At 44.6% G+C, this 26,007-nt stretch overlaps 1 protein-coding gene across 4 annotated transcripts in view; it reads right to left on the minus strand.

The window, feature by feature from the left end:
* Nucleotides 1–25,471, minus strand: part of LOC117964055 (filamin-B-like) — a 153,455-nt gene extending 127,984 nt beyond the window's left edge. For 3 of the 4 annotated variants that reach the window (XM_058999338.1, XM_058999336.1, XM_058999335.1), the window contains exon 1: nucleotides 25,036–25,470. In XM_058999338.1, the coding sequence (XP_058855321.1) occupies nucleotides 25,036–25,327 (292 nt within the window). In that variant the 5' untranslated portion in view covers nucleotides 25,328–25,470. Of the gene's footprint in view, nucleotides 1–25,035 lie in introns of all 4 variants that reach the window. The other variant, XM_058999339.1, reaches the window with a different exon arrangement.
* Nucleotides 25,472–26,007: the final 536 nt, after the last annotated feature.

A 26,007-nucleotide genomic window follows, 5' to 3' on the forward strand; every position in this document is an offset into this window, starting at 1 on the left:
AAATACATTATATATTATATATTGTGAAGGGTTTTAGTCCTTCGGGTTCTTTTCCAGCACTTTAAATGACCCAGCCACACACAAAACGTGATTTTTAACAGCGCTGTTGCGCTAATTTTTTAATAGTCACAAAAACCAAAGTAAACAAAATACAAAACAAACACCTAGCTCTGTACGAGCACTAACTACACCACAGGAACACCCTGACTACCAGTGGGACAGCTAGGCTGTTTCCCCACTACACAATAAACAACACCACACAGGTTTAATACAACACACTTTTACCTTACGACTGCTGGGAAGCAGAGTACCTCTTCCTGCCTCCTTCTACTCAGCAGCCTAGAACAGACTGGCTGCTCTCTTTAAATACCCTGCACCTGGCTCTAATTTACAATGATCACCCACACACACACACACACACACACACACACATTTCTTCATTAAACTATTAAAATATTTAATATGTATTTCTCCTACATATGTGCCAAGAGCGAATTTTAAGACAAGTGTTTAGTTATCTTAAAGTTAACATCTTTAAGAAAATACAAGATTTTTTTTCAAGAATAGAAAAAAGTTAAGAAGATTTTTTGTCTTAGACAGCTTCAGGAATACGGCCCCAGGTCTTTTTAAAAGTTCAATCTGGGTCTGCACTCCGGCAAAGCTTGGTTTAGTTTCCTGTAGTCTGTTATTGTTTCATATACCAGGTCACCACGGGGTCAAATGTACTCTTTAAAATAAGTGCAACAACATCTGAAAGCATGGCTTGCAAACAGTTTTCTTTAACCTAGTGTAGTAGCCGATGTCAAGTTTTAAAATAAAGAGTCACGTTTACTAAAACATGCGTTTCTTTCAAAACGTTTGAGACTGGCCATGCACAGCAGACCGGCCGATTGACAGAATCCTTTCTGTAGCTTCAATCACTTTAAACACTAGTAAGTAGCGACTGGACTGTAGCCCTGCTGGCTTGTGAGCCCGCCTTTTGAAAGTGAGAGTGTCTGTAACCCGAGCTGCTCTTTATCATCCTTTTGAAATGAGTTTGAGGAAGTCTGAACAAGCCCACCTCCGATTACCCACCTCGAACCACTGAACCACTGTCTTTCCCAGGAGCAGGATGATGTATTATGAGCGTGTAACGAAGAGCGAATGAATCCGAATCAACAAATCTCCCTCTCGACCGGTGAGGGTACTGTACAACAGGAACTGCGGGCTTCATACTGAATGGTTGGGCAGTTCATTCCGGGGACAGTCGGAAGCCGGCCATTCAGGAAGAAGGCGGCGTTACGGTACCTGGAGTCATCGCCCTAGTACGGTAAGCGAAGTTTCAGTCATGAATTGGAGGAGACGTGATTGAACCAGCTATCGGAGGGGGCGGGGCTTAGGGTACTTTCGGGGGACGTGACGCTGTAATCGCTTCCTTTGTTGTGGTTAATGGGAGGAGACAAGGACGGAACCTTGAATGAAGTGTGGTTCCATTGATAAAACGGTTGTGTTTGTTTTGCCAGACGGCTGATACGAAGCCGGGAGCTGCAGCGAGAAGCCAGCCCAGACCTGAACGCACAAGAGCACCAGCACTCAGAGCACCACACCTGCACCAGACAACACAGTCTGGAGACGTGTTGTTTGTGACTGTATTACGTGTTTTGTGTTGGAATTATTATTTCGGGACTGCAACCTCTTTGTTTTGTCGCTGGCAATACCCATTGCTGGGTAGAGCCAGCTTTATTATTTAACCTCGTCAAGGAAATTAAAGAACCTGACCTGTGAACTTTGTGTTTCTCCTTTGTCTGGAGCACCTTGAATCACCTGTAAACCGGAGCACTACAAACCACTTTGCCACAGAGCGACATGACCAAGCACGATTCCAATGCAAATCTCTTTTGGCAACGGAAGAGACATGACGTAATAGGCCAGCCTCCTGTAGTGTTGCTTATAAAGGTCTGAGTAAGTTTAACTGTTATACTGAATATTTGCCAGAAAGATGTGGCGTCTTTGAATAAGCTGGTCACTATTTATCAATCAGATGGCAGGATCTGAACCACATGAAAGTGTGAGAACTGTCCTTGAAGAACAACAGCCTGCCTGCCTGCCAGGAGAGGTTCAGAGTATGTGAGACAGGAAACACCAGACAGAACGACAGCCTGTCTGCCTGCCAGGAGAGGTTCGGAGTGTGTGAGAGAGGAAACAAACACCAGACAGAACGACAGCCTGTCTGCCTGCCAGGAGAGGTTCAGAGTGTGTGAGAGAGGAAACAAACACCAGACAGAACGACAGCCTGTCTGCCTGCCAGGAGAGGTTCAGAGTGTGTGAGAGAGGAAACAAACACCAGACAGAACGACAGCCTGTCTGCCTGCCAGGAGAGGTTCAGAGTGTGTGAGAGAGGAAACACCAGACAGAACGACAGCCTGCCTGCCTGCCAGGAGAGGTTCAGAGTGTGTGAGAGAGGAAACAAACACCAGACAGAACGACAGCCTGCCTGCCTGCCAGGAGAGGTTCAGAGTGTGTGAGAGAGGAAACAAACACCAGACAGAACGACAGCCTGTCTGCCTGCCAGGAGAGGTTCAGAGTGTGTGAGAGAGGAAACAAACACCAGACAGAACGACAGCCTGCCTGCCTGCCAGGAGAGGTTCAGAGTGTGTGAGAGAGGAAACAAACACCAGACAGAACGACAGCCTGCCTGCCTGCCAGGAGAGGTTCAGAGTGTGTGAGAGAGGAAACAAACACCAGACAGAACGACAGCCTGCCAGCCTGCCAGGAGAGGATTAGAGTGTGTGAGAGAGGAAACAAACACCAGACAGAACGACAGCCTGCCAGCCTGCCAGGAGAGGATTAGAGTGTGTGAGAGAGGAAACAAACACCAGACAGAACGACAGCCTGTCTGCCTGCCAGGAGAGGATTAGAGTGTGTGAGAGAGGAAACAAACACCAGACAGAACGACAGCCTGCCAGCCTGCCAGGAGAGGATTAGAGTGTGTGAGAGAGGAAACACCAGACAGAACGACAGCCTGTCTGCCTGCCTGCCAGGAGGGATTCAGAGTGTATGAGAGAGGAAACACTCCAGACAGAACGACAGCCAGCCTGTCTGCCTGCCTGCCAGGAGGGATTCAGAGTGTATGAGAGAGGAAACACTCCAGACAGAATGACAGCCTGCCTGTCTGCCTGCCAGGAGATGTTCAGAGTGTGTGAGAGGAAACACTCCAGACAGAACGACAGCCTGCCTGTCTGCCAGGAGGGGTTCAGAGTGTGTGAGAGAGGAAACACTCCGGGATTCACTATCCTCCCTGCCCAGCCGCTGTCAACTAGCAGATGAACTGTACTCCAACTGAGCTATCAAAGGGAGGCAGGTAAACTGAGGTCTGATCAAGAGACTGGGACCCAGAGGATCAGTCAATAAGCAGGCCTGTGTGAGTTACTGCATCTCCTTCGTGTTGTAGCAGGGCCTCTGCAGTGTTTGCAATGTGTTGCTTTATCTTATCTAATCAGAGCTCCAGCCTGGCACTGCTGTGCAAGTTGAATGGAGAGCACTCCCCAGTAATGTAGTTGAAGCTGACACCCTGGGATCCTCTCTCACACACTCTGAACCTCTCCACTGCAGGCATGCCAAAATATTGAGAAAGCAAAGGTGGTGGGGTGACCCCAAGAAGGAAACCATCCCCTTACTGCCATGGCAGGGGTTTATATTGTACTGGAACCTCTACAGTAATGTTAAGTGTGCAATTAGCTCCACAGACTCGTCCCCTCGATATTTAACAGATTTGGTTCATTCACAGTTGACAGGAAATTTGTAGAAGTCCTGCTGTATATTCTGAGTGAATCCGTGATGTGTAGGGTGTCTCTTTTTCTATAATAAGTATCACCTGGTGCAGTTTGGGAGAAAGAAGCATGAAGCAAAGCGGCTGCTCAAACTGTGCAAAATGACAGCTCTAAAAACAGTAAGAGACACCCGGCACACACACTGCACGCAGGGCTACAGGATGATTCATTTTACAAAAGGTACCAGTGTGTTTTTTGTTCCGTTTAGATTTTTAAACATTGGAATCAAGCATGGTGTTCTATGCACACAATAACATCTGTACACTGGATAAGAGGTACTGCAATTTCAGCAAATACTTCACTGTGAACAGTTGGTTTGTGATATGCGAGTTATAATTTCCTGTGTAACTATTCACACACACACACACACACACACACACACACACACACACACAGTATATATATTTTTGTTTAGTGTAATTCAGATCTGAAAGAGGGCGTGCTGTTCTTTTCTTTTTAAAGCAGGGTTTTTTCCAGCGTCCTCCTTGCCCTGCTCCAGCGAGTGTGCAGACGCTGCACAGTGCCTGTCCCTTGGCAGTGGGCCAGAGGTTACTGAAGGCCTACGTGGGATTCCAGAGATTGAGGTTTTATTTACCAAGGTTGTTATGCCAACAAGAAACACATTCCCTGGACTGGCCTTGGAATTTTTTTTTTTTCTTCATGTTACACAACCGCATTGGTGCCAAATATCCGTCACTAATCATTCCACAACTGCTTCCTACCTGAGCACCAGTGTGAGAGACTGCAGATATAAGAACATAAGAACATAAGAAAGTTTACAAACGAGAGGAGGCCATTCAGCCCATCTTGCTCGTTTGGTTGTTAGTAGCTTATTGATCCCAGAATCTCATCAAGCAGCTTCTTGAAGGATCCCAGGGTGTCAGCTTCAACAACATTACTGGGGAGTTGGTTCCAGACACTCACAATTCTCTGTGTAAAAAAATGCCTCCTATTTTCTGTTCTGAATGCCCCTTTATCTAATCTCCATTTATGACCCCTGGTCCTTTTTTCTTTTTTCAAGTCAAAGAAGTCCCCCGGGTTGACATTGTCTATACCTTTTAGGATTTTGAATGTTTGAATCAGATCGCCGCGTAGTCTTCTTTGTTCAAGACTGAATAGATTCAATTCTTTTAGCCTGTCTGCATACGACATGCCTTTTAAACCTGGGATAATTCTGGTTGCTCTTCTTTGCACTCTTTCTAGAGCAGCAATATCCTTTTTGTAATGAGGTGACCAGAACTGAACACAATATTCTAGGTGAGGTCTTACTAATGCATTGTAGAGTTTTAACATTACTTCCCTTGATTTAAATTCAACACTTCTCACAATATATCCAAGCATCTTGTTAGCCTTTTTTATAGCTTCCCCACATTGTCTAGATGAAGACATTTCTGAGTCAACATAAACTCCTAGGTCTTTTTCATAGTTCCCTTCTTCAATTTCACTATCTCCCATATGATATTTATAATGCACATTTTTATTGCCCGCATGCAATACTTTACACTTTTCTCTATTAAATTTCATTTGCCATGTGTCTGCCCAATTTTGAATTGTGTCTAGATCATTTTGAATGACCTTTGCTGCTTCAACAGTGTCTGCCACTCCTCGTCGTCTGCAAATTTAACGAGTTTGCTTACTATATCAGAGTCTAAATCATTAATGTAGATTAGGAATAGCAGAGGACCTAATACTGATCCCTGTGGTACACCACTGGTTACATCACTCCATTTCGAGGTTTCTCGAAACTGCTGCTTCCTGCCTGCCAGAGTGAGACTGCAGATATATAAACTGCTGCTTCCTGCCTGCCAGTGTGAGACTGCAGATATATAAACTGCTGCTTCCTGCCTGCCAGTGTGAGACTGCAGATATATAAACTACTGCTTCCTGCCTGCCAGTGTGAGACTGCAGATATATAAACTGCTGCTTCCTGCCTGCCAGTGTGAGACTGCAGATATATAAACTGCTGCTTCCTGCCTGCCAGTGTGAGACTGCAGATATATAAACTGCTGCTTCCTGCCTGCCAGTGTGAGACTGCAGATATATAAACTGCAGGAAAGTGAAAGCGGTACTGCTGGGACTCAAGGGCCAGGGGAAGGGCACATTTACTACTATAATAAATGAGATGACACTACACTATACTACACTGCACTAAACTGGAATCCACTGACACTTACTGCTGTAAAACAGGATCCCAAACCACTACATCCTCCACATACACACGCCATGATAAACCCTTGCTACTTAAACCTCAGCATATCCACCACACACACACACACTCAGCACAAATACAGACTTTACAAAGCACCCAAATACAGTCAGTTTAAACCAGCGAGGGCTGTCCCAATAACATCAGAGTGGCAAAACCTCCCTCAGCAATGAGGGTATTACTGGAATTACAGCACTCCCTTCTTCAATCCTGCTATCTGACAAAGAATCTGACTGAACCCTCTGGCATGCCCACTGAAGAGGAGTCTGATCAGACACGTGGCTGAGCTTCGAGGTCTCGCGCTCCTCACTCGCAGCCAGCACTTACTTTCTAAACCTTTTACAGTGTTTTAAAGTGGGAGGCCTGTAAATATCTGAATAGTATAGTTACATACACATTCACACATCAGTTATTCACACACATGTATTTTCATATATACTATACGGTCATTCTATATAGCTTAAATCAGGGGAGTTTTAATAGGGTACCCCTGGGGTACTTGTAAGCAGTGGTGGAGGAATAGTGATGCAGCTGTTCGCAAGTTTGAAATAAATATTTAACAGTGATGACTTCCTTCACATATAGATTTGCAGATGTTATAATCTTCATGTTTGTATCATTGTACCGACTGGTGCCAGTAATTCCCTTTTATCCTCCCTCGTTCCAACAGCGCTACTCATTTAAAAAAAAAATGAAAAATGCTTCCTATCTATTTTATCCATCTATTTCAATTTAGTATAGCAAATAAAGTAAAATAAATAAATACATACATAAATAAATACATACATAAATAAATACATACATAAATAAATACATACATAAATAAATACATACATAAATAAATATACATAAATAAATACATACATAAATAATCGAGAATAAGGTTTGCTGTCAGCGACAATACAGTAACCACAATACTATAGCAACTAGTCTCCGCTTTGAATAATAAGTTGAAATCAAACAACTGCACGCAATCTAGTTACTTTCATCAACTTTATTTAAGCATATCACAGTAACACAAGCATGGTGCATCTCTTCTAAAGCCAGGAGAAGGAGGCTTTGACTTTACGAACACACACTGTATACAAGTTACGATCGGGATAAACACATACTGCAGATAACTAGATTTTTTGTTTATTTCTCTAATAAATGAATAAATGTTAGGAGCCTATAATGAAACTTACACAAATACATAAACATGCACTCAAATCCAAATAAAATAATATTAAGTTAGCTTTACTTTTATTCTTTACATGTTTTACAAACAGTTCACAAACCACATTTGCTTTTGGATACGATATGGGACTTGTTTTGTGATGATTCCATCGTTCACATGCTCTGGTTAATCGATTGTGCTGGTTTACTGTGAGGGAGGCTGGGAATCCTATACACTGGGTGCTGGAGTTGATTGTGAAGGAGGCTGGGAACCCTATACACTGGGTGCTGGAGTCCGCTGTGAGGGAGGCTGGGAACCCTATACACTGGGTGCTGGAGTTGATTGTGAGGGAGGCTGGGAACCCTATTCACTGGGTGCTGGAGTTGATTGTGAGGGACGCTGGGAACCCTATACACTGGGTGCTGGAGTTGATTGTGAGGGAGGCTGGGAACCCTTATTCACTGGGTGCTGGAGTTGATTGTGAGGGACGCTGGGAACCCTATACACTGGGTGCTGGAGTTGATTGTGAGGGAGGCTGGCACTCTCTTAACATGAGGCTGTGCTGAATGTGCCGGCTATCCCAGCAGTGTTGGGAGTTGTACGTACTCAGCTGGTTTACCTTGTCAGTTTGGACATCTCATCCTGGACTGGGCAGATACTGTATAGGCTCAAAGTGCTGACTAATGCTTTTTAAACCATTTCGAACCCCTCGTCAGCTTTCTTAACCTCATTCCTGTCATTGTGTGACTGTGGATCAGCATGACCTGCAGGCTCTGGATCCAGATCCACAACCCAAGCAAGACATGCAGACGGACAGATGGAGGGACTGGCTGACTAACTGCTTCCTCCCTATTCTGAAACTTCAATAACGTTAAAGAATTTACAACCGGATAAGTGGTTCTCTAGATAAGTACAATTAAACTGTGTATATTTACATACCAAATATGATCATTTGATAGGATATGGGACTTGTTTTGTGATGAATCCATCGTTCACATGCTCTGGTTAATCGATTGATAGAAAACGTCCCAATTAAAACCATGACTTGAAATGCATTTAAATGACTACGTCTCTTCCATCAGTATCAAAAGTCCTTTATACACCCACAAGACATGTTATCTTTCCTTTGTTATTTGAGATGGCAGCGATTTACAGACTGCTGAAATCAGGAAAGCACATTCTCCTGCACAGAAGAGGCACTTCTTTGTTTTGGAAGGTCATTTGGTTGTGGTGGGGTACAGTCTGTCATTACAGTGATGTAGTGATGTACTACACAGTTTACTTCAAGGATATGGGAGTATCCGTCAGAGAAAGGGAAGTAGAAACTTCCCCAGCGAGCAGAGAAGAGCTGTGCCCCCATCCACCCTCCTCAGTGTGTACCAGTACTGTACACACCCCCTCCTCACAGCTCTGTATAAAAGAGCAGAGCCATCACGATCATACTGCATGCACACATTCTGTCATTAGCTAAAATGTCGGTACCAAGTTTCATCACAATTGTAGAAGCAGTTCTCAATATTACGTACAAACCTACAAAGGCACCTCCAATATATGGCTGGGCAGGGATATGCACCCCTGGATGGGGGGGGGGGGGTCTGGCAGACAGACAGCTCGAACAATTTCCAACTTTGTGTAGCAAGTGAAACAGCAGCGTGTTTCGCCGTTTGTTTGCATGCCATTTTGTAGCGATGAGCTGCACTCGTGGAAAATCAGAATACAAAACAATTCAATGATATGACGGCGATTCTGGAAAGATTTAATAAACCAATCGGTGTGCCTCAAGACACTCTCGCGATGACAAGTCACATTTGAAAAGACTGAATAAACCATTTTAGTTTAAGTTTGGGCAGCAGTGTGGAGTCGTGTTTAGGGCTCTGGACCAGAGGGTCGTGGGTTCATTCCCAGGTGGAGGACACTGCTGCTGTACCCTTGCGCAAGGTACTTTACCTAGATTGCTCCAGTAAAAACCCAACTGTACAAATGGGTAATGGTATGTAAAAATAACATGTGAAAATAATGTAATTGTATGTAAAAATAATGTGATATCTTGTAACAATTGTAAGTCGCCCTGGATAAGGGCGTCTGCTAAGAAATAAATAATAATAATTATTTATAATTATTATAATTATTTATTTATTAAGTTTGATGACGAGTGATCAGATTACAAAACAGTATGTATCCGTTGTGAACAAATCACTAGCAGTGCCAAGAAGGGTTCTTTTTTTTTTTTTTTTTAATTTAGAGTGACCAATTATTCTTTTTACTTATTTTCCCCCAATTTGGAATGTCCAGTTATGTCTTTTCTCCTCACCACAGCGGGTCCCCACACAGCACAGATGTTCTTAGGGCGTCTGAGCGTGCTCGGATCTCACAAGCCAAAAGCCAGAATCGCTTTTACGCAGAGAAATCGGGAGCAGAGGTGGGTGGGCTACCGATCCGGGAGAACAGAGATCAGCCCTGCCTCTTATCCACTCTGAATGTGCTTGGTGTCTGGCCAGTAGGGTTTGCTTTTGCGCGATGAGGAGAAGCAATCCCTGCCGGTTTCCCATCCCCCACCCTGGGAGTGTCAGAGCCAATGTGACGCCCCCTTCGGAGTCCCCAGCAAAGTTCGGCCTCTTTGCACAGCCTGGACGTGAACCGGCGCCGTCCAAGCTGTGTGACTCATCCTGCACTCCCAGCGGCAGCGCTTTAACTGGATGAGCCACTCGGGGACCCCCAGAAGGTGTTCTTATAAGCGAAGTTCCTGTTCCTTTAGCTGGATCATTTCCAATAGGAAAAATCAGTTTCACCATAAGGGTGTTCTCTTAGGTGTTCCTCTACGCGGATACAACTGCACTATGAACAGGTAGGCCAGTGGGACTTGTATACACAGTAAAATGATACTTCATGGAAAATCAAGCAAGTGGCTACCCTTTAACAGCTCAGGAAAGCCCATGGAAACAAAGTCACTAGAACCTCGACTCACAGCAAACGGAAGAACATCTTCTAATAAATGCTTGTGCAAAGTTTGATGAAATTCAGACTTTTGCCCCACAATTGAAGGCTAGAACCAATTCTGACACCAGTCTCCACACGCGAAGTGCCGAGGAGTTCTGCACACTTCACTACCTGAGAGGAGGACTGGCTCCTAAATCACGTCCTGAATGTGGCACTGCTTCCACAACCCTTTACTTCTACAAATATTAAAGCCACAAGCTTGAAATGTTAACAAGTCTGGATATGCTGCGTTTTGGCTCAACGAATCTAAACAAACAGGTTTAGGATTTGGTGCTTTTACAACTAATGTAACAATCTTCCTGAATCCTGGTGTGTCTAATTGTGTGGGGCTTCTCAACTGAAAGACTGGATTGATTTATTTATTGTGAATAAAATTGTTTAAAATCCATGACTTTTTACCAGTATAGAAAACCATTCTGTAAATGTTTTCAGTTGATAATGCCATTATTACCAAAGTAACTGAAGTGACATTAAACTAATTGGCAGTTAGTATACGGCCAGGATGCAGAACACTTGAAAGTTTTGAGTAAATGTGAGACGATCAGACACGTTTTAATATTGCCACTAAATTCTTGCACAGTGTATTTCTAGTACACCTGGACATGTGCATTGTAAAATGTGTCCCACAGGACCTGGCCGAGAATTAGCTTTGCGCCGACGCGGGTTACATTGTACGGTAGCAATGTGTTCATATCTGTATGAGATGCAATCAATACTGCACAGCTGTGTGGAGCAGTGTCAGGACAGAGCATGCTGCATTAATAACCTGATCTATTAAACCTCAGGGAAATCATTCCCTTCAGAAATACACACTGTCACTTTCCACAAGCACTCCTCTCTGATGAGAGACCTATTCCACTCTGTAATGCTCTGATGAGAGACCTGTTCCACCCTGTACTGCTCTGATGAGAGACCTGTTCCACCCTGTACTGCTCTGATGAGAGACCTGTTCCACTCTGTACTGCTCTGATGAGAGACCTGTTCCACTCTGTACTGCTCTGTGAGAGACCTGTTCCACTCTGTACTGCTCTGATGAGAGACCTGTTCCACTCTGTACTGCTCTGATGAGAGACCTTTTCCACTCTGTGATGAGAGACCTGTTCCACCCTGTACTGCTCTGATGAGAGACCTGTTCCACTCTGTACTGCTCTGATGAGAGACCTGTTCCACTCTGTACTGCTCTGATGAGAGACCTGTTCCACTCTGTACTGCTCTGATGAGAGACCTTTTCCACTCTGTGATGAGAGACCTGTTCCACCCTGTACTGCTCTGATAAGAGACCTGTTCCACTCTGTACTGCTCTGATGAGAGACCTGTTCCACTCTGTACTGCTCTGATGAGAGACCTGTTCCACTCTGTGATGAGAGACCTGTTCTACCCTGCACTGCTCTGATGAGAGACCTGTTCCACTCTGCGATGAGAGACCTGTTCCACCCTGCACTGCTCTGATGAGAGACCTGTTCCACTCTGCGATGAGAGACCTGTTCCACGCTGTACTGCTCTGATGAGAGACCTGTTCCACCCTGTACTGCTCTGATGAGAGACCTGTTCCACTCTGTACTGCTCTGATGAGAGACCTGTTCCACTCTGTGATGAGAGACCTGTTCCACCCTGTACTGCTCTGATGAGAGACCTGTTCCACTCTGTGATGAGAGACCTGTTCCACTCTGTACTGCTCTGATGAGAGACCTGTTCCACTCTGTGATGAGAGACCTGTTCCACCCTGTACTGCTCTGATGAGAGACCTGTTCCACCCTGTACTGCTCTGATGAGAGACCTGTTCCACCCTGTACTGCTCTGATGAGAGACCTGTTCCACTCTGTACTGCTCTGATGAGAGACCTGTTCCACTCTGTACTGCTCTGATGAGAGACCTGTTCCACTCTGTACTGCTCTGATGAGAGACCTGTTCCACTCTGTGATGAGAGACCTGTTCCACTCTGTGATGAGAGACCTGTTCCACTCTGTGATGAGAGACCTGTTCCACCCTGTACTGCTCTGATGAGAGACCTGTTCCACTCTGTGATGAGAGACCTGTTCCACTGTGTACTGCTCTGATGAGAGACCTGTTCCACTCTGTACTGCTCTGATGAGAGACCTGTTCCACTCTGTACTGCTCTGATGAGAGACCTGTTCCACTCTGTACTGCTCTGATAAGAGACCTGTTCCACTCTGTACTGCTCTGATGAAAGAACTGTTCCACCCTGTACTGCTCTGATGAGAGACCTGTTCCATTCTGTACTGCTCTGATGAGAGACCTGTTCCACTCTGTACTGCTCTGTGAGAGACCTGTTCCACCCTGTACTGCTCTGATGAGAGACCTGTTCCACCCTGTACTGCTCTGATGAGAGACCTGTTCCACTCTGTACTGCTCTGATGAGAGACCTGTTCCACTCTGTACTGCTCTGATGAGAGACCTGTTCCACTCTGTGATGAGAGACCTGTTCCACCCTGTACTGCTCTGATGAGAGACCTGTTCCACTCTGTACTGCTCTGATGAGAGACCTGTTCCACTCTGTGATGAGAGACCTGTTCCACCCTGTACTGCTCTGATGAGAGAACTGTTCCACTCTGTACTGCTCTGATGAGACCTGTTCCACTCTGTGATGAGAGACCTGTTCCACCCTGTACTGCTCTGATAAGAGACCTGTTCCACCCTGTACTGCTCTGATGAGAGACCTGTTCCACTCTGTACTGCTCTGATGAGAGACCTGTTCCACCCTGTACTGCTCTGATGAGAGACCTGTTCCACTCTGTGATGAGACCTGTTCCACCCTGTACTGCTCTGATGAGAGACCTGTTCCACCCTGTACTGCTCTGATGAGAGAACTGTTCCATCCAGTACTGCTCTGATGAGAGACCTGGTCCACCCTGTACTGCTCTGATGAGAGACCTGTTCCACTCTGTGATGAGAGACCTATTCCACCCTGTACTGCTCTGATAAGAGACCTGTTCCGCTCTGTACTGCTCAGATGAGAGACCTGTTCCACTCTGTGATGAGAGACCTGTTCCACCCTGTACTGCTCTGATGAGAGACCTGTTCCACTCTGTGATGAGACCTGTTCCACCCTGTACTGCTCTGATGAGAGACCTGTTCCACCCTGTACTGCTCTGATGAGAGACCTGTTCCACAGTGTACTGCTCTGATGAGAGAACTGTTCCATCCAGTACTGCTCTGATGAGAGACCTGGTCCACCCTGTACTGCTCTGATGAGAGACCTGTTCCACTCTGTGATGAGAGACCTATTCCACCCTGTACTGCTCTGATAAGAGACCTGTTCCACTCTGTACTGCTCAGATGAGAGACCTGTTCCACTCTGTGATGAGAGACCTGTTCCACCCTGTACTGCTCTGATGAGAGACCTGTTCCACTCTGTGATGAGACCTGTTCCACCCTGTACTGCTCTGATGAGAGACCTGTTCCACCCTGTACTGCTCTGATGAGAGACCTGTTCCACCCTGTACTGCTCTGATGAGAGACCTGTTCCACTCTGTACTGCTCTGATGAGAGACCTGTTCCACTCTGTGATGAGACCTGTTCCACCCTGTACTGCTCTGATAAGAGACCTGTTCCACTCTGTACTGCTCTGATGAGAGACCTGTTCCACCCTGTACTGCTCTGATGAGAGACCTGTTCCATTCTGTACTGCTCTGATGAGAGACCTGTTCGACTCTTTGATGAGAGACCTGTTCCACCCTGTACTGCTCTGATGAGAGACCTGTTCCACTCTGTGATGAGACCTGTTCCACCCTGTACTGCTCTGATGAGAGACCTGTTCCACCCTGTACTGCTCTGATGAGAGACCTGTTCCACCCTGTACTGCTCTGATGAGAGACCTGTTCCACCCTGTACTGCTCTGATGAGAGACCTATTCCACCCTGTACTGCTCTGATAAGAGACCTGTTCCACCCTGTACTGCTCTGATGAGAGACCTGTTCCACCCTGTACTGCTCTGATGAGAGACCTGTTCCATCCTGTACTGCTCTGATGAGAGACCTGTTCCACCCTGTACTGCTCTGATAAGAGACCTGTTCCACTCTGTACTGCTCTGATGAGAGACCTGTTCCACTCTGTGATGGGACCTGTTCCACCCAGTACTGCTCTGATGAGAGACCTGTTCCACCCTGTACTGCTCTGATGAGAGACCTGTTCCACCCTGTACTGCTCTGATAAGAGACCTGTTCCACCCTGTACTGCTCTGATGAGACCTGTTCCACTCTGTACTGCTCTGATAAGAGACCTGTTCCACCCTGTACTGCTCTGATGAGAGACCTGTTCCACTTTGTGATGAGAGACCTGTTCCACTCTGTACTGCTCTGATAAGAGACCTGTTCCACCCTGTACTGCTCTGATGAGAGACCTGTTCCACTCTGTACTGCTCTGATGAGAGACCTGTTCCACCCTGTACTGCTCTGATGAGAGAACTGTTCCATCCTGTACTGCTCTGATGAGACCTGTTCCACTCTGTGATGAGAGACCTGTTCCACTCTGTAATGCTCTGATAAGAGACCTGTTCCACTCTGTACTGCTCTGATGAGAGACCTGTTCCACCCTGTACTGCTCTGATGAGAGACCTGTTCCACGCTGTACTGCTCTGATGAGAGACCTGTTCCACCCTGTACTGCTTGGCTCACACTCCCCAGTGAATGATTTACAAGGTTGGTAGCTGCTGGACACACCAGATTACACATTTATGGTCTTGCAGTAGCTGTTCATTGGTGTGTGGGAGGGAGAGAGAGAGAGAGAGAGACAGAGGGAGAGGCAGATGGAGAATTTGTAATCTCTACAAGGACAGACTCCATTGGAAATCAAGTTTCACTTGAAACACAATGGTTGTATTGTTGCAAGGAGTTTCACTTTTGTTTTGTAAAAAAGCTGATAAGATCCCACAGTGCCGGCAACCATCTCTGTCCCTGCCTGTGTGAACGAGCAGAGAGGGGCCCTGCAATCCACTTCAGCCACACACTCCTGGGATTCCTATAGTCTAGCTCATCAGATACCACGTGTTGTAGGCGTGCCAGTTTGTTTACATCACCAGAGGTAGTTGAGGACACACATGCTCTCCCTGTCAACCTTGCCGCTTATTGCGGTCACTCTGAACAAACCAGCCACTACCCTGCATGGTAGAAATGTCATCCTGTATGCAAGCTCTGTTTTAAGGGAATCAAAACTAAAATGTAAACAAATAACGTTTATTTTTGTCTCTAAATCAACTTTTGAAACTTGTTGCTTGCAATGTAACAATCTCCCTAAATAGTGGTATGTGAGAAATGTTTTTAAAACTGTCTGGGAGCACTGCACCTGAAGAATTCTCTTTCATGAATAAAATTCAGTTCAACATCCATGAAACTGTCCTGGGCTGTAGACGGTTGTGTTCCTTCACATTCTGTGAATGGAATGAGTGAACCCTTTTGTGCGCAGCGTGTGCTGTGTGGGAGCCGGCACAGTCCCAGGCCCCATCGCTGCTGTTTGCTCTTCGTAGAGCAGGGAATCTCTCAGGACTGTGTAAACGCACCTTCATTCCAGCTCTGCTCTTACCAGTGCATCCAGGCACAGGGATGGAGCTCAACCTGACCCTCCTTATAAAGTGGACGTGCATTTGTGCCGAGAGAGATATCCAAGTATTCAAACAAATGCTGCTTGAAACTTATTAAATGGCAAAAATGACCATGTTTCTATTCGTTCATATAGCAGAATTTATAAATGACTGCCTCGCAAAGGAAAGCAGTGCATCAATGAGGTGTGAAATAAATAAAGAAGCCCTCTCGCTGTACAGGAGAGTATTTCTCTCCTTTCTCCAGTCGGTACTGTGGGGGGGGGGTAGCAGGCCCCATTAGCTGTATGCAGAGTTTACACAACACTTTGTTCAAACAAACAGAACAATTTTAACATTAGGAAAGAAAGAAACAGCTCAAGACAGCTAAACTGCTCCTCGACACAGCAAACTAGTTTTTTGTTAGTTTTATTTGAATGTAAATGTTGTTCAGAAAAACTTTGCTGAAGTTTGCTTCATAATTTGGAATTTCCTTGAATTTATTGCAGGCTGAAAGTAAATGCGACTCCTGAAAGAAATCTGCAGTAAGTTGTAAATGAAACCACTCCCTGAGATAATTACAGCTCAGCTATCCAAAGAGCAACATGACACACACACACAGTGAAACAGCACTTACTGTACATGAGCACACAGAGAACCAGCACTTAATGTACATGAGCGCACACACAGTCAGACAGAGACGCAGAGACAGAGACACAGGCGGACACACACACAAACACACACACACACACACACAAACACACTCAGAGACACAGGCAGACACTTCGAGACATACAGAGACAGAGCCACAGACACACACTCACTCAGAGACAGACATGGATCTGCAGGATCTGAGTGAATAGGCGCTGGTGTGGCTGTGCTCTGCACCTGGGGTGTGAATCTCATGCAGTGCAGCTTCACTGTGAGACAGAGAGAGAGTTCCTATCAGCATGAGAAATACTGGACAGCCCTGTGAACTGGAGAGGTGGTGTGAAGAGCCCAGCTGTCATTTCTCATGGGCAGAGAGTGTGAGAGAGAGAGAGAGACAGAGAGAGAGATGGAGAGAGAGAGAGAGAGACAGAGACAGAGAGACCGAGAGAGAGAGACAGCATCTCAATCCTGACCTGCACACCCCTGACATTATTAAAAAAAAAGTGAGTGAAAGAGAGACAGAGAGGGAGAGAGACAGAGAGAGCACTCTGTGAAGCAAGCAGAGAGATGGGCTCCTAAAAAGAAATAGTAATTTGAAATGTTTACACAGAAAAATGTTTGATTTGTGATCTAAAATTTTGCATAAAGTTGTCTAAACTGCTAGAGGAGACAGGGAGGATATTTTTTCAAGAAGAAAAACATTAGGATTAAAATGATTTAAAGAAAAGGTAAGAAAGAGAGAACAGGAGAAAGAAAAGGAAAGTTTGGGAAATAAAGAAAGACAGAGACAGCCAAGGTAAGCCTGTCTAAATTTAAACTGAAGAGAAGATAGAAAATACTATAATTAAAATAAATAAGGCTCATCAAACTTCAGATTTACTGCAATTTATTTTCAGAAAATGTAGAGGGAGAATTTAAAAGAAATGACAGCTGGGCTAGATCCGGCAACTGCCACACTAATAGACATGTATCAATCATAGCTCCTCCCACCAGCAGCACTCTCAGTGCAGAGCAGGGCTGTGAAATAAAATGCCCAGAAGTAGTTTGCGCTGCTCAGGCCAAGAGACAATATAAAAACATGTTTCTGAGAGAATCCTCAGAGCCCCTGATTGCAGACTGCACTGTGCTGGGGGAGAGCAGGGTCAAGAGCAACCTGCTGTTCCACACGCAGCACCCCACTGCCCTGTGCAAGACCCACCCCTGCATCAGGAAGAGGGGGATTAGCAAAGGCAGGCAGATCATAGTGTCTGAAGACAAGGACACAGACAGCACCATGCTCACTGACACTGTGTACCACAACGGCACAGTCATGGTGCAGGGCACTGAGAACAGCCTAGACAGGTTTGCACTCAGCTTCCAGAAAGAACAGACATAGAGGGAGAAACAGACATAGAGGGAGAAACAAGAAGCAGAGCCTGCAACCCTGCAGCCTCCCTCCCAACACTGAACCAGAGCCTGCAACCCTGCAGACTGCAGCCTCCCCCCAACACTGAACCAGAGCCTGCAACCCTGCAGACTGCTGCACCTCAACATTGAACCACAGCCTGCAACCCTGCAGACTGCAGCCTCCCCCAAACACTGAACCAGAGCCTGCAACCCTGCAGACTGCTGCACCTCAACATTGAACCACAGCCTGCAACCCTGCAGACTGCAGCCTCCCCCAAACACTGAACCAGAGCCTGCAACCCTGCAGACTGCAGCCTCCCCACAGCACTGAACCAGAGCGTGCAACCCTGCAGACTGCAGCCCCCCAACACTGAACCACAGCCTGCAACCCTGCAGACTGCAGCCTCCCTCCCAACACTGAACCAGAGCCTGCAACCCTGCAGACTGCAGCCTCCCCCCAACACTGAACCAGAGCCTGCAACCCTGCAGACTGCTGCACCTCAACATTGAACCACAGCCTGCAACCCTGCAGACTGCAGCCTCCCCCAAACACTGAACCAGAGCCTGCAACCCTGCAGACTGCAGCCTCCCCACAGCACTGAACCAGAGCGTGCAACCCTGCAGACTGCAGCCCCCCAACACTGAACCACAGCCTGCAACCCTGCAGACTGCAGCCTCCCCACAACACTGAACCAGAGCCTGCAACCTTGCAGACTGCAGCCTCCCCACAACACTGAACCAGAGCCTGCAACCCTGCAGACTGCAGCCTCCCCCCAACACTGAACCAGAGCCTGCAACCCTGCAGACTGCAGCCTCCCCCCAACACTGAACCAGAGCCTGCAACCCTGCAGACTGCAGCCTCCCCACAACACTGAACCAGAGCCTGCAACCCAGCACAGCCACCTGAAGAGCCTGCAGAGAGAACTGGAGGAACTGAGAACATAAAAAAGTTTACAAACATGAGGAGGCCATTCAGCCCATCTTGCTCGTTTGGTTGTTAGAAGCTTATTGATCCCAGAATCTCATCAAGCAGCTTCTTGAAGGATCCCAGGGTGTCGGCTTCAACAACATTACTGGGGAGTTGGTTCAAGACCCTCACAATTCTCTGTGTAAAAAAGTGCCTCCTATTTTCTGTTCTGAATGCCCCTTTATCTAATCTCCATTTGTGACCCCTGGTCCTTGTTTCTTTTTTCAGGTCGAAAAAAGTCCCCTGGGTCGACATTGTCAATACCTTTTAGAATTGTGAATGCTTGAATCAGATCACCGCGTAGTCTTCTTTGTTCAAGACTGAATACATTCACATTTTTTAGCCTGTCTGCATTTGACATGCCTTTTAAACCCGGGATAATTCTGGTTGCTCTTCTTTGTACTCTTTCTAGAGCAGCAATATCCTTTTTGTAACAAGGTGACCAGAACTGAACACAATACTCTAGGTGAGGTCTTACTAATGCATTGTAAAGTTTTAACATTACTTCCCTTGATTTAAATTCAACACTTTTCACAATATATCCGAGCATCTTGTTGGCCTTTTTTATAGCTTCCCATTGTCTAGATGAAGACATTTCTGAGTCAACATAAACTCCTAGGTCTTTTTCATAGATTCCTCCTTCAATTTCAGTATCTCCCATATGATATTTAGAATGCACATTTGTATTGCCTGCGTACAGTACCTTACACTTTTTCTCTATTAAATGTCATTTGCCATGTGTCTGCCCAGTTCTGAACGCTGTCTAGATCATTTTGAATGACCTTTGCTGCTGCAACAGTGTTTGCCACTGCTCCTATTTTTGTGTCGTCTGCAAATTTAACAAGTTTGCTTACTATACCAGAATCTAAATCATTAATGTAGATTAGGAATAGCAGAGGACCTAATACTGATCCCTTTGGTACTCCACTGGTCACCTCGCTCCATTTTGAGGTTTCTCCTCTAATCAGTACTTTCTGTTTTCTACATTGTAACCACTCCCTAATCCACTCCCTAATCTCTACCCACTTACGAAAAACATACAAATATATATTTTTATTTGTAAATAATGAACCCTGGCAGCAGTGGCATTGCCAGGATTTTTGTCCAATCAGAAGAGTTCAAGGTTGAACCTCTCATGTCAGTAAATAGCCCAATCATAAATAGAAATTTGAAACGTGAGCTTTGGCAGACAGCAAGTATGTCATTGGTCAGTTGTGAGAGGCGGTTCATGTGTATACTAATTGAAAGCTGTACTGATTGAAGCGTATTGAGGCCACCAAAAAAAATATTTTCAGCACTTTTTTTTCCCCCTGTAACGCGGTAGCTTAGCTACTGCCTGGCAGAAATCTGGGGGGGCACTTTCACAATGCGTCTTTTAAAGTAGTGTTTTAAAGTAGCCATGTAGTAGCCAGGGTAGGTTCATTTCCCACTGTCTATTTAACTGTATTGTAGTTACACTGTGAAGTTTAAGGGTCTACTGCTTGCTTTTTACATCTTGGCAGAATTAATGGCTGTTCTGATGTTGGATACCAATAGTTTTTTTCCAAATGAGTGGCGCTATATAGAGAGAAACAGAAAGAAAACATGCTCATTTAAATATCCCAAGTACCAGCTGATCGTATTAAATATGATGAAAAACACAGCTCCTAGGGATGGGGATTTTAAACGTTTAAACGTATAAACTCTAAAAGAGGTTAAATGTTTAATAATATGCTAAACGTATAACCGGTCACGTGACAAATGTCACCAAACCCATATTTTTGTATGCATTAATTTTAGTAATTTATCATCAGCAGTCCGTCACCTATCCGACTGCTCTAGTGCCACAGTAAGGGCGGATATTATAAAAAGGAAGGGGTTGGCAATTGCCTCCAAGTAGCTTTTCTAATTGGTGCAACAGAAAGATTGACAGTGGGGCGGGTTTTATTCTCGGTCGATCTGGCGCTTCATTGGTGCACTGTGTGTGTTTATGCCTGTAGTAGGCGTGGTATGGTATCAATTCCATGGCGGGGTAATAACGTTAATGACAAGTGTTTTTTCTGAGTTTGTTCTATATTTAAAATGGCATCTCTAAACAAAGGAAGCCTCGTTTGAAAGTATTTTGAGGGATGAGAAAACCGTGGTATGTAAATAATTATGCCAAATAAAATTGCATTACCACAAAAACACAAGTTTAATGCTTCACAATTTGAAATGAAAACATTCAGAATTATTGTGGATGGAGCTACTGAAGGCAAATAAAAAGCAAACATCCATAGTAACATTTGCTATAGATTTGGCCAAACAGGTCATGATCACGTTATCCCCTATGAGGACAGTGCGTGTGAATCGTGAATGCAGCAGTTTTGAAATCGATGCAAGATTGTCCCACTACTGTGCCGACCCATAAAACAATAACAGCGAGTCTGAAAAACTTAAAGACAATCATGCTGCAGCTGTTCATACAGAACTATCAAAAGGGAGAAAAAGTTGCAATTACCACAGACTCGTGGATCCCATTCCCCAATCTTCCCATAGATGGAAGGCTTTTTTTAACTTGAAATTGTTCTGTAAGCTTTTGGACCGAACAGCCGTTTATGTTTAGTACAGTTTTTATTTGTATGTTGGAACTACTGCACTAAAGTAAAGGACCCCTGAAACAAAATTCAAACAGGTAGGCCAGGCATCTGTTTTTACAATTTAATGTAAAGTTGTGTGGATACGTGAATTTGAATACTTTACGTTATTTAGTAATACTTGACCATATCCAATTAACTGCACAAGAAGGCAAACATTATATTAATCACTTAATATATTACATGATTGTGTGTTAGTTTGGCATTTAAAATACGACTTGTGTTAATGTTTGGGAGGTTTATGTACACTAGTACAGTATTTAGAGGAGACATTTGATTCAAGTACTCGGAAATTGTAATGCTCAAGTACTCGTCTCGACCAACAATAGATCTCAAAAATCCCATCGCTGCTATCAAAGACCACAAACTTTTAAATCTCTGAGGCAGACTTTAATATCAGTCACAGTGCTCTTTACAATTCAAAAATGTTCCACATTTTTTTCAATTGTAAGCACAACTCGCTTTCGCTTTCCTGTAGCCACTTTGCATTAACGGGTGATGTTTCTCTCTTTTCTTTTTTATTTATTTATTTTTTTAAACCATATAATTTTGGCCAAAGTTACTTATAAAAAAAAAAACCTTTAAGAAACACACTATTCTTAAAACATTATACTGTCCAAAAATGTGTTCAATACTATGTATGTATAAAATTATATCTCCACTATCAACTTCAATTACAACCAGAAATAGAAACATTTCAATATATACTTTGTGTACCTGTTTGTTTATTTACTTATTTTTACTTTGTAGTTAAGTCTTTGCGATGTTAAAACATTATTTGCTTATTTAGGGTTTATTTGCTTAAAAAATACTAACCAGGGCTGTCAGTATCAGAATGTAATATAAAGAGTGTATGTGTGTGTGTGGAGATATGGTTTAAACATTCATGAAAAATTACCAAAAGCACATCCCTAACAGCTCCCCTCCATTTCAGTTTGATATTGTTATTATTATTTGTTTATTTAGCAGACGCCTTTATCCAAGGAAACTTACAGAGACAAGGGTGTGTGAACTATGCATCAGCTGCAGAGTCACTTACAATTACATCTCACCCCGAAAGACGGAGCACAAGGAGGTGAAGTGACTTGCTCAGGGTCACACAATGAGTGGCTGAGGTGGGATTTGAACCAGCGACCTCCTGGTTACAAGCCCTTTTCTTTAACCACTGGACCACACAGCCTCCTATGCAGTTTTAAGAAAGCAGCAGGATTTCACATCCCATTTTCTAGAGCTTGGTGTCTTCTGGAGCTGAGAGTAGAGCATGCATAGATTGAAACACTGAACAGCAGGTTGTAACTGTACTTGTGTGGATTCTATTGCCAAGCCGTTTTGTTCTTTGTTCTTTTACACAGAAACGTTCTGCTTGTGGCTTTTAGTGTTTGTTATTTTATTGTTAAAAACATGTCAAAACTTTAAAAATAAAAGGTGTACCACAACAAAAGACTTTGTACTTTATTGGGACCCCCAACATTTTCACTGCCCCTTCCCCCACCGTCCTCTGGGACCTTCAGTATTTTTAGTTGAGAGTCCTGGACCCTCAATGGGAGAGTTTGAGAGCCTTGAGTTCATAAGCATTGCAAATAATGATGCAAGCAGAAACAACAGTAGTGCAGAGAATCATAGAGAACACGCTCAGAAATCAATGTTACATACATGATATCAGCATGAACTCACTGGAGCCTTACCACACTACGTTATTCTATAATCTATCCATCTAGCTAATATATACGTCTATCTATCTATCTATCTATCTATCTCCAATGTTTTGATTCAAACACATGGTCCCTTGAGAAAGATATGTACAACATATCGAAACATTGGGCAGCTGGTTCTTTTAGCTAAAACATACATACATATAATTTATTATAATTCCCCAAAGATTCTAGCTTGAAGGACAAATGCTGCCCACTCAGTCACCACACCATGGGCCCAGTAAGCATGCTTCTGTCAAAACCTGCAGCAGTGGGAGGTTATCAATTGTGTCATGAACAACAGCTTGTATATAAATCTTAGTTAACAGAAATGTAATAAAGGGAATGTGATTCCATCAATAGTTTCACAAGGTGTAAGTATCCCAGGGGTCATTCTCATTGATACTGGAGGGTCAGAAGTTGCGACTTTCTGTGTCTGACATTAAAACAAACAAAAAAAAAAACATCTCACGCAGCGAGACCCTGGCTGCCAGTTTCAGTTCCTCCCGCATTATAGTTAGTGTGTTTCCATGGCAATGTTTCACTGTGTTTTGACGACTCGTTGGGGGGGCTCGATTTACCTCGCGAGCTCCCGAAACCAACAAGAATGACGCATTCTGTACTGAAGCAGCAGAACGAGACTGTGGACTCGCTCCCCAATGTGCCAATCTGTTTAAACTAGTGCGGATACCGACCGAGTGAGTGCGGTCTGATGTGGAGATCCTCTCTGCAATGCCATTCGAACATAAAACACTGTTTATTTAAACTGCATTCTGTTTCCCACAACACACTGAAAGGAACATTCGTGTAAATACATATAGCTTTGAAAAACAAAACCGTCTTCTGTTCTGTTCAAATAAATTGGTATTGCAAAAATAATAACACATTATTATAATTACAATAATAAAACACAACCGGACTATTCACTACACTGATTGCTGTGAACAGAGCTGCAATATTACACTGCAGCGCACCGCGTACAGTGCGGCTGAAACACGCTACACTTCAACTCCGGGTTTTCAGTCTGCCGGAATGCCAGGAACACGTCAGTGCGTCTGGTTTGGAAAGTTATTAACACTGTAAGCGCGAAACAATATATATATATATATGTCACCGCTGCACAAATGCCTAGAATATTTACATTAGAAGAAAGTTACATAACATACACACTGATGCTTTATGTAGTGGGCTTCATATTATTAAAATAATAATAACACATGATTGTGTAATATAACGCAGAGTTTAACGTATCGGCGAGTTTGTGAATGGAGCCGCAGTGCCTCGCAGTCCCAGGTCTGGCGGCGCGCACACACACGCACACACGCCGAGTCTGGTTCAGGGAGGGCTCGGGTGGCTCAACTCTGCTGTAAGTCCCATACTTTCCCACACGGTGGAAGCCTCTGTGAATCATTACAAAGATTACAGAACACAACGGAATAACCACACAGGAATGCGGGCCGACCACATTCAGGATCCTAATCTCACCTAAAGCCGAACCGCCCACCCTGTGTCCCGGTCAAGGTCACGAACACCAATAATGTGAAGTCTACTCAAGAACAGGACACGATTACCCTGCTTAGTACCGATTAGCACAGGAATGTGCTGGGATACATTATCATGGTTCAGACAAAGAATACAAAAATTTGACAGTAAACGGAGGACAAATAAATAGGAAAAACGAGTTCATGTTCCTTGCGCTATTGTTTTCCAAGTAAACCACCTGTAGCTCATTGCACTATGTACTGTTCAGCCGAATGCCACTTTCAAAACACAGACAGGTGTACAAGAAAGACGTCACTCCACCACTGGCCGCCATACCACCTGCTCACTTTAAAGGTGCTCGTCAGTGTTACTGTTCCTTCATTACAACCCTAATAACACAATCCATTCCACGCATACTATCTTACACAAGTTATTGAATAGCATGAGCCCCACGCAGCCAGTTTCCCGGCTGTGGCGTTGGTACTATCAGCCTGTGAGCCGGGTCACGTGACAGGCACACTGGTCAGTTCGCTGTGACTCACCTATGGACACCAGCTTGATGCCCTCCTTGTCCAGGAACTCCAGCGCCACCGACACGTTCTCCAGCTGCATCTGCCGGAAGGTGGGTCTCTGGTTGTACTTTCTGTACATCTTCTTCTGGCTCAGCACCTCCAGGAGCGCGATGAGCCGGAGCCCGTCGGCCAGGTCAGTCTGCAGGTTACCTACCCGCTTGTTCACGCACTTCAGGTGCTCGTTGAACCAGCGGGTGAAGGTGTTCTGCTGGATCCGCTTCCATGGCGCGTCATTGGCCAGGTCTTTCTCTGTGACGGGCATGTCGTGTTCCTTTTAGTTCTGATACAGCTGCGGCTGGCTTAGCTCTCTAACGTTTGAAGCGCTGCGTCTCGGCTGCTCAGAGTCTTTCCTTGTGGGCAGCAGCTGCACATGCGCACTCATGGTGCCTGGTTGTGGCGACACGCCTCCCTCTATTTTTTAAATGAATGAATAAATAAATAAATAAATAAAGCTTGCTTTTGAAGAGTCCGGTCGCTGGTGTAACTTTGGTGTTGCGTGTATTGTGGAACTTTGTTTAATCTCCTACAAAAAAAAAAAAGAAACAAGGTTCTAGTCATATTGCCTTCAGGGTGTTGCAATAGTTTTGACTTGCTAGTAGCGTTTAAACTAAAATAATTAAACACAAACCCTTCATAGCAAGACTGTTTTGATGCAGCACGCGTCATACTTGTTATTTTTTTTTTGCAAGTCATCTGATTTGTAAACAGCAGCAGAAATGTAATTTGTGATCCCATTTAAAAATAATAATGCAAACACCTGCCATAACAGTGTCAATGGGGTGTAGGGCCACCATGGCCAGAACTGATTTCAAGGTGTACAAGGTGTTGCATTCTCCACAATGGAATGCAGAGGCAATGCTTGTTCTGTTTTTTGTGAAACATCGGTACCTTGCACAGGCTTGAACACAGAAGCACCTGCCAACTGAGCTCCTACTTCCAGCC

The sequence above is a fragment of the Acipenser ruthenus genome, chromosome 25, assembly GCF_902713425.1.
Source record: "Acipenser ruthenus chromosome 25, fAciRut3.2 maternal haplotype, whole genome shotgun sequence".
Lineage (NCBI taxonomy): Eukaryota > Metazoa > Chordata > Actinopteri > Acipenseriformes > Acipenseridae > Acipenser > Acipenser ruthenus.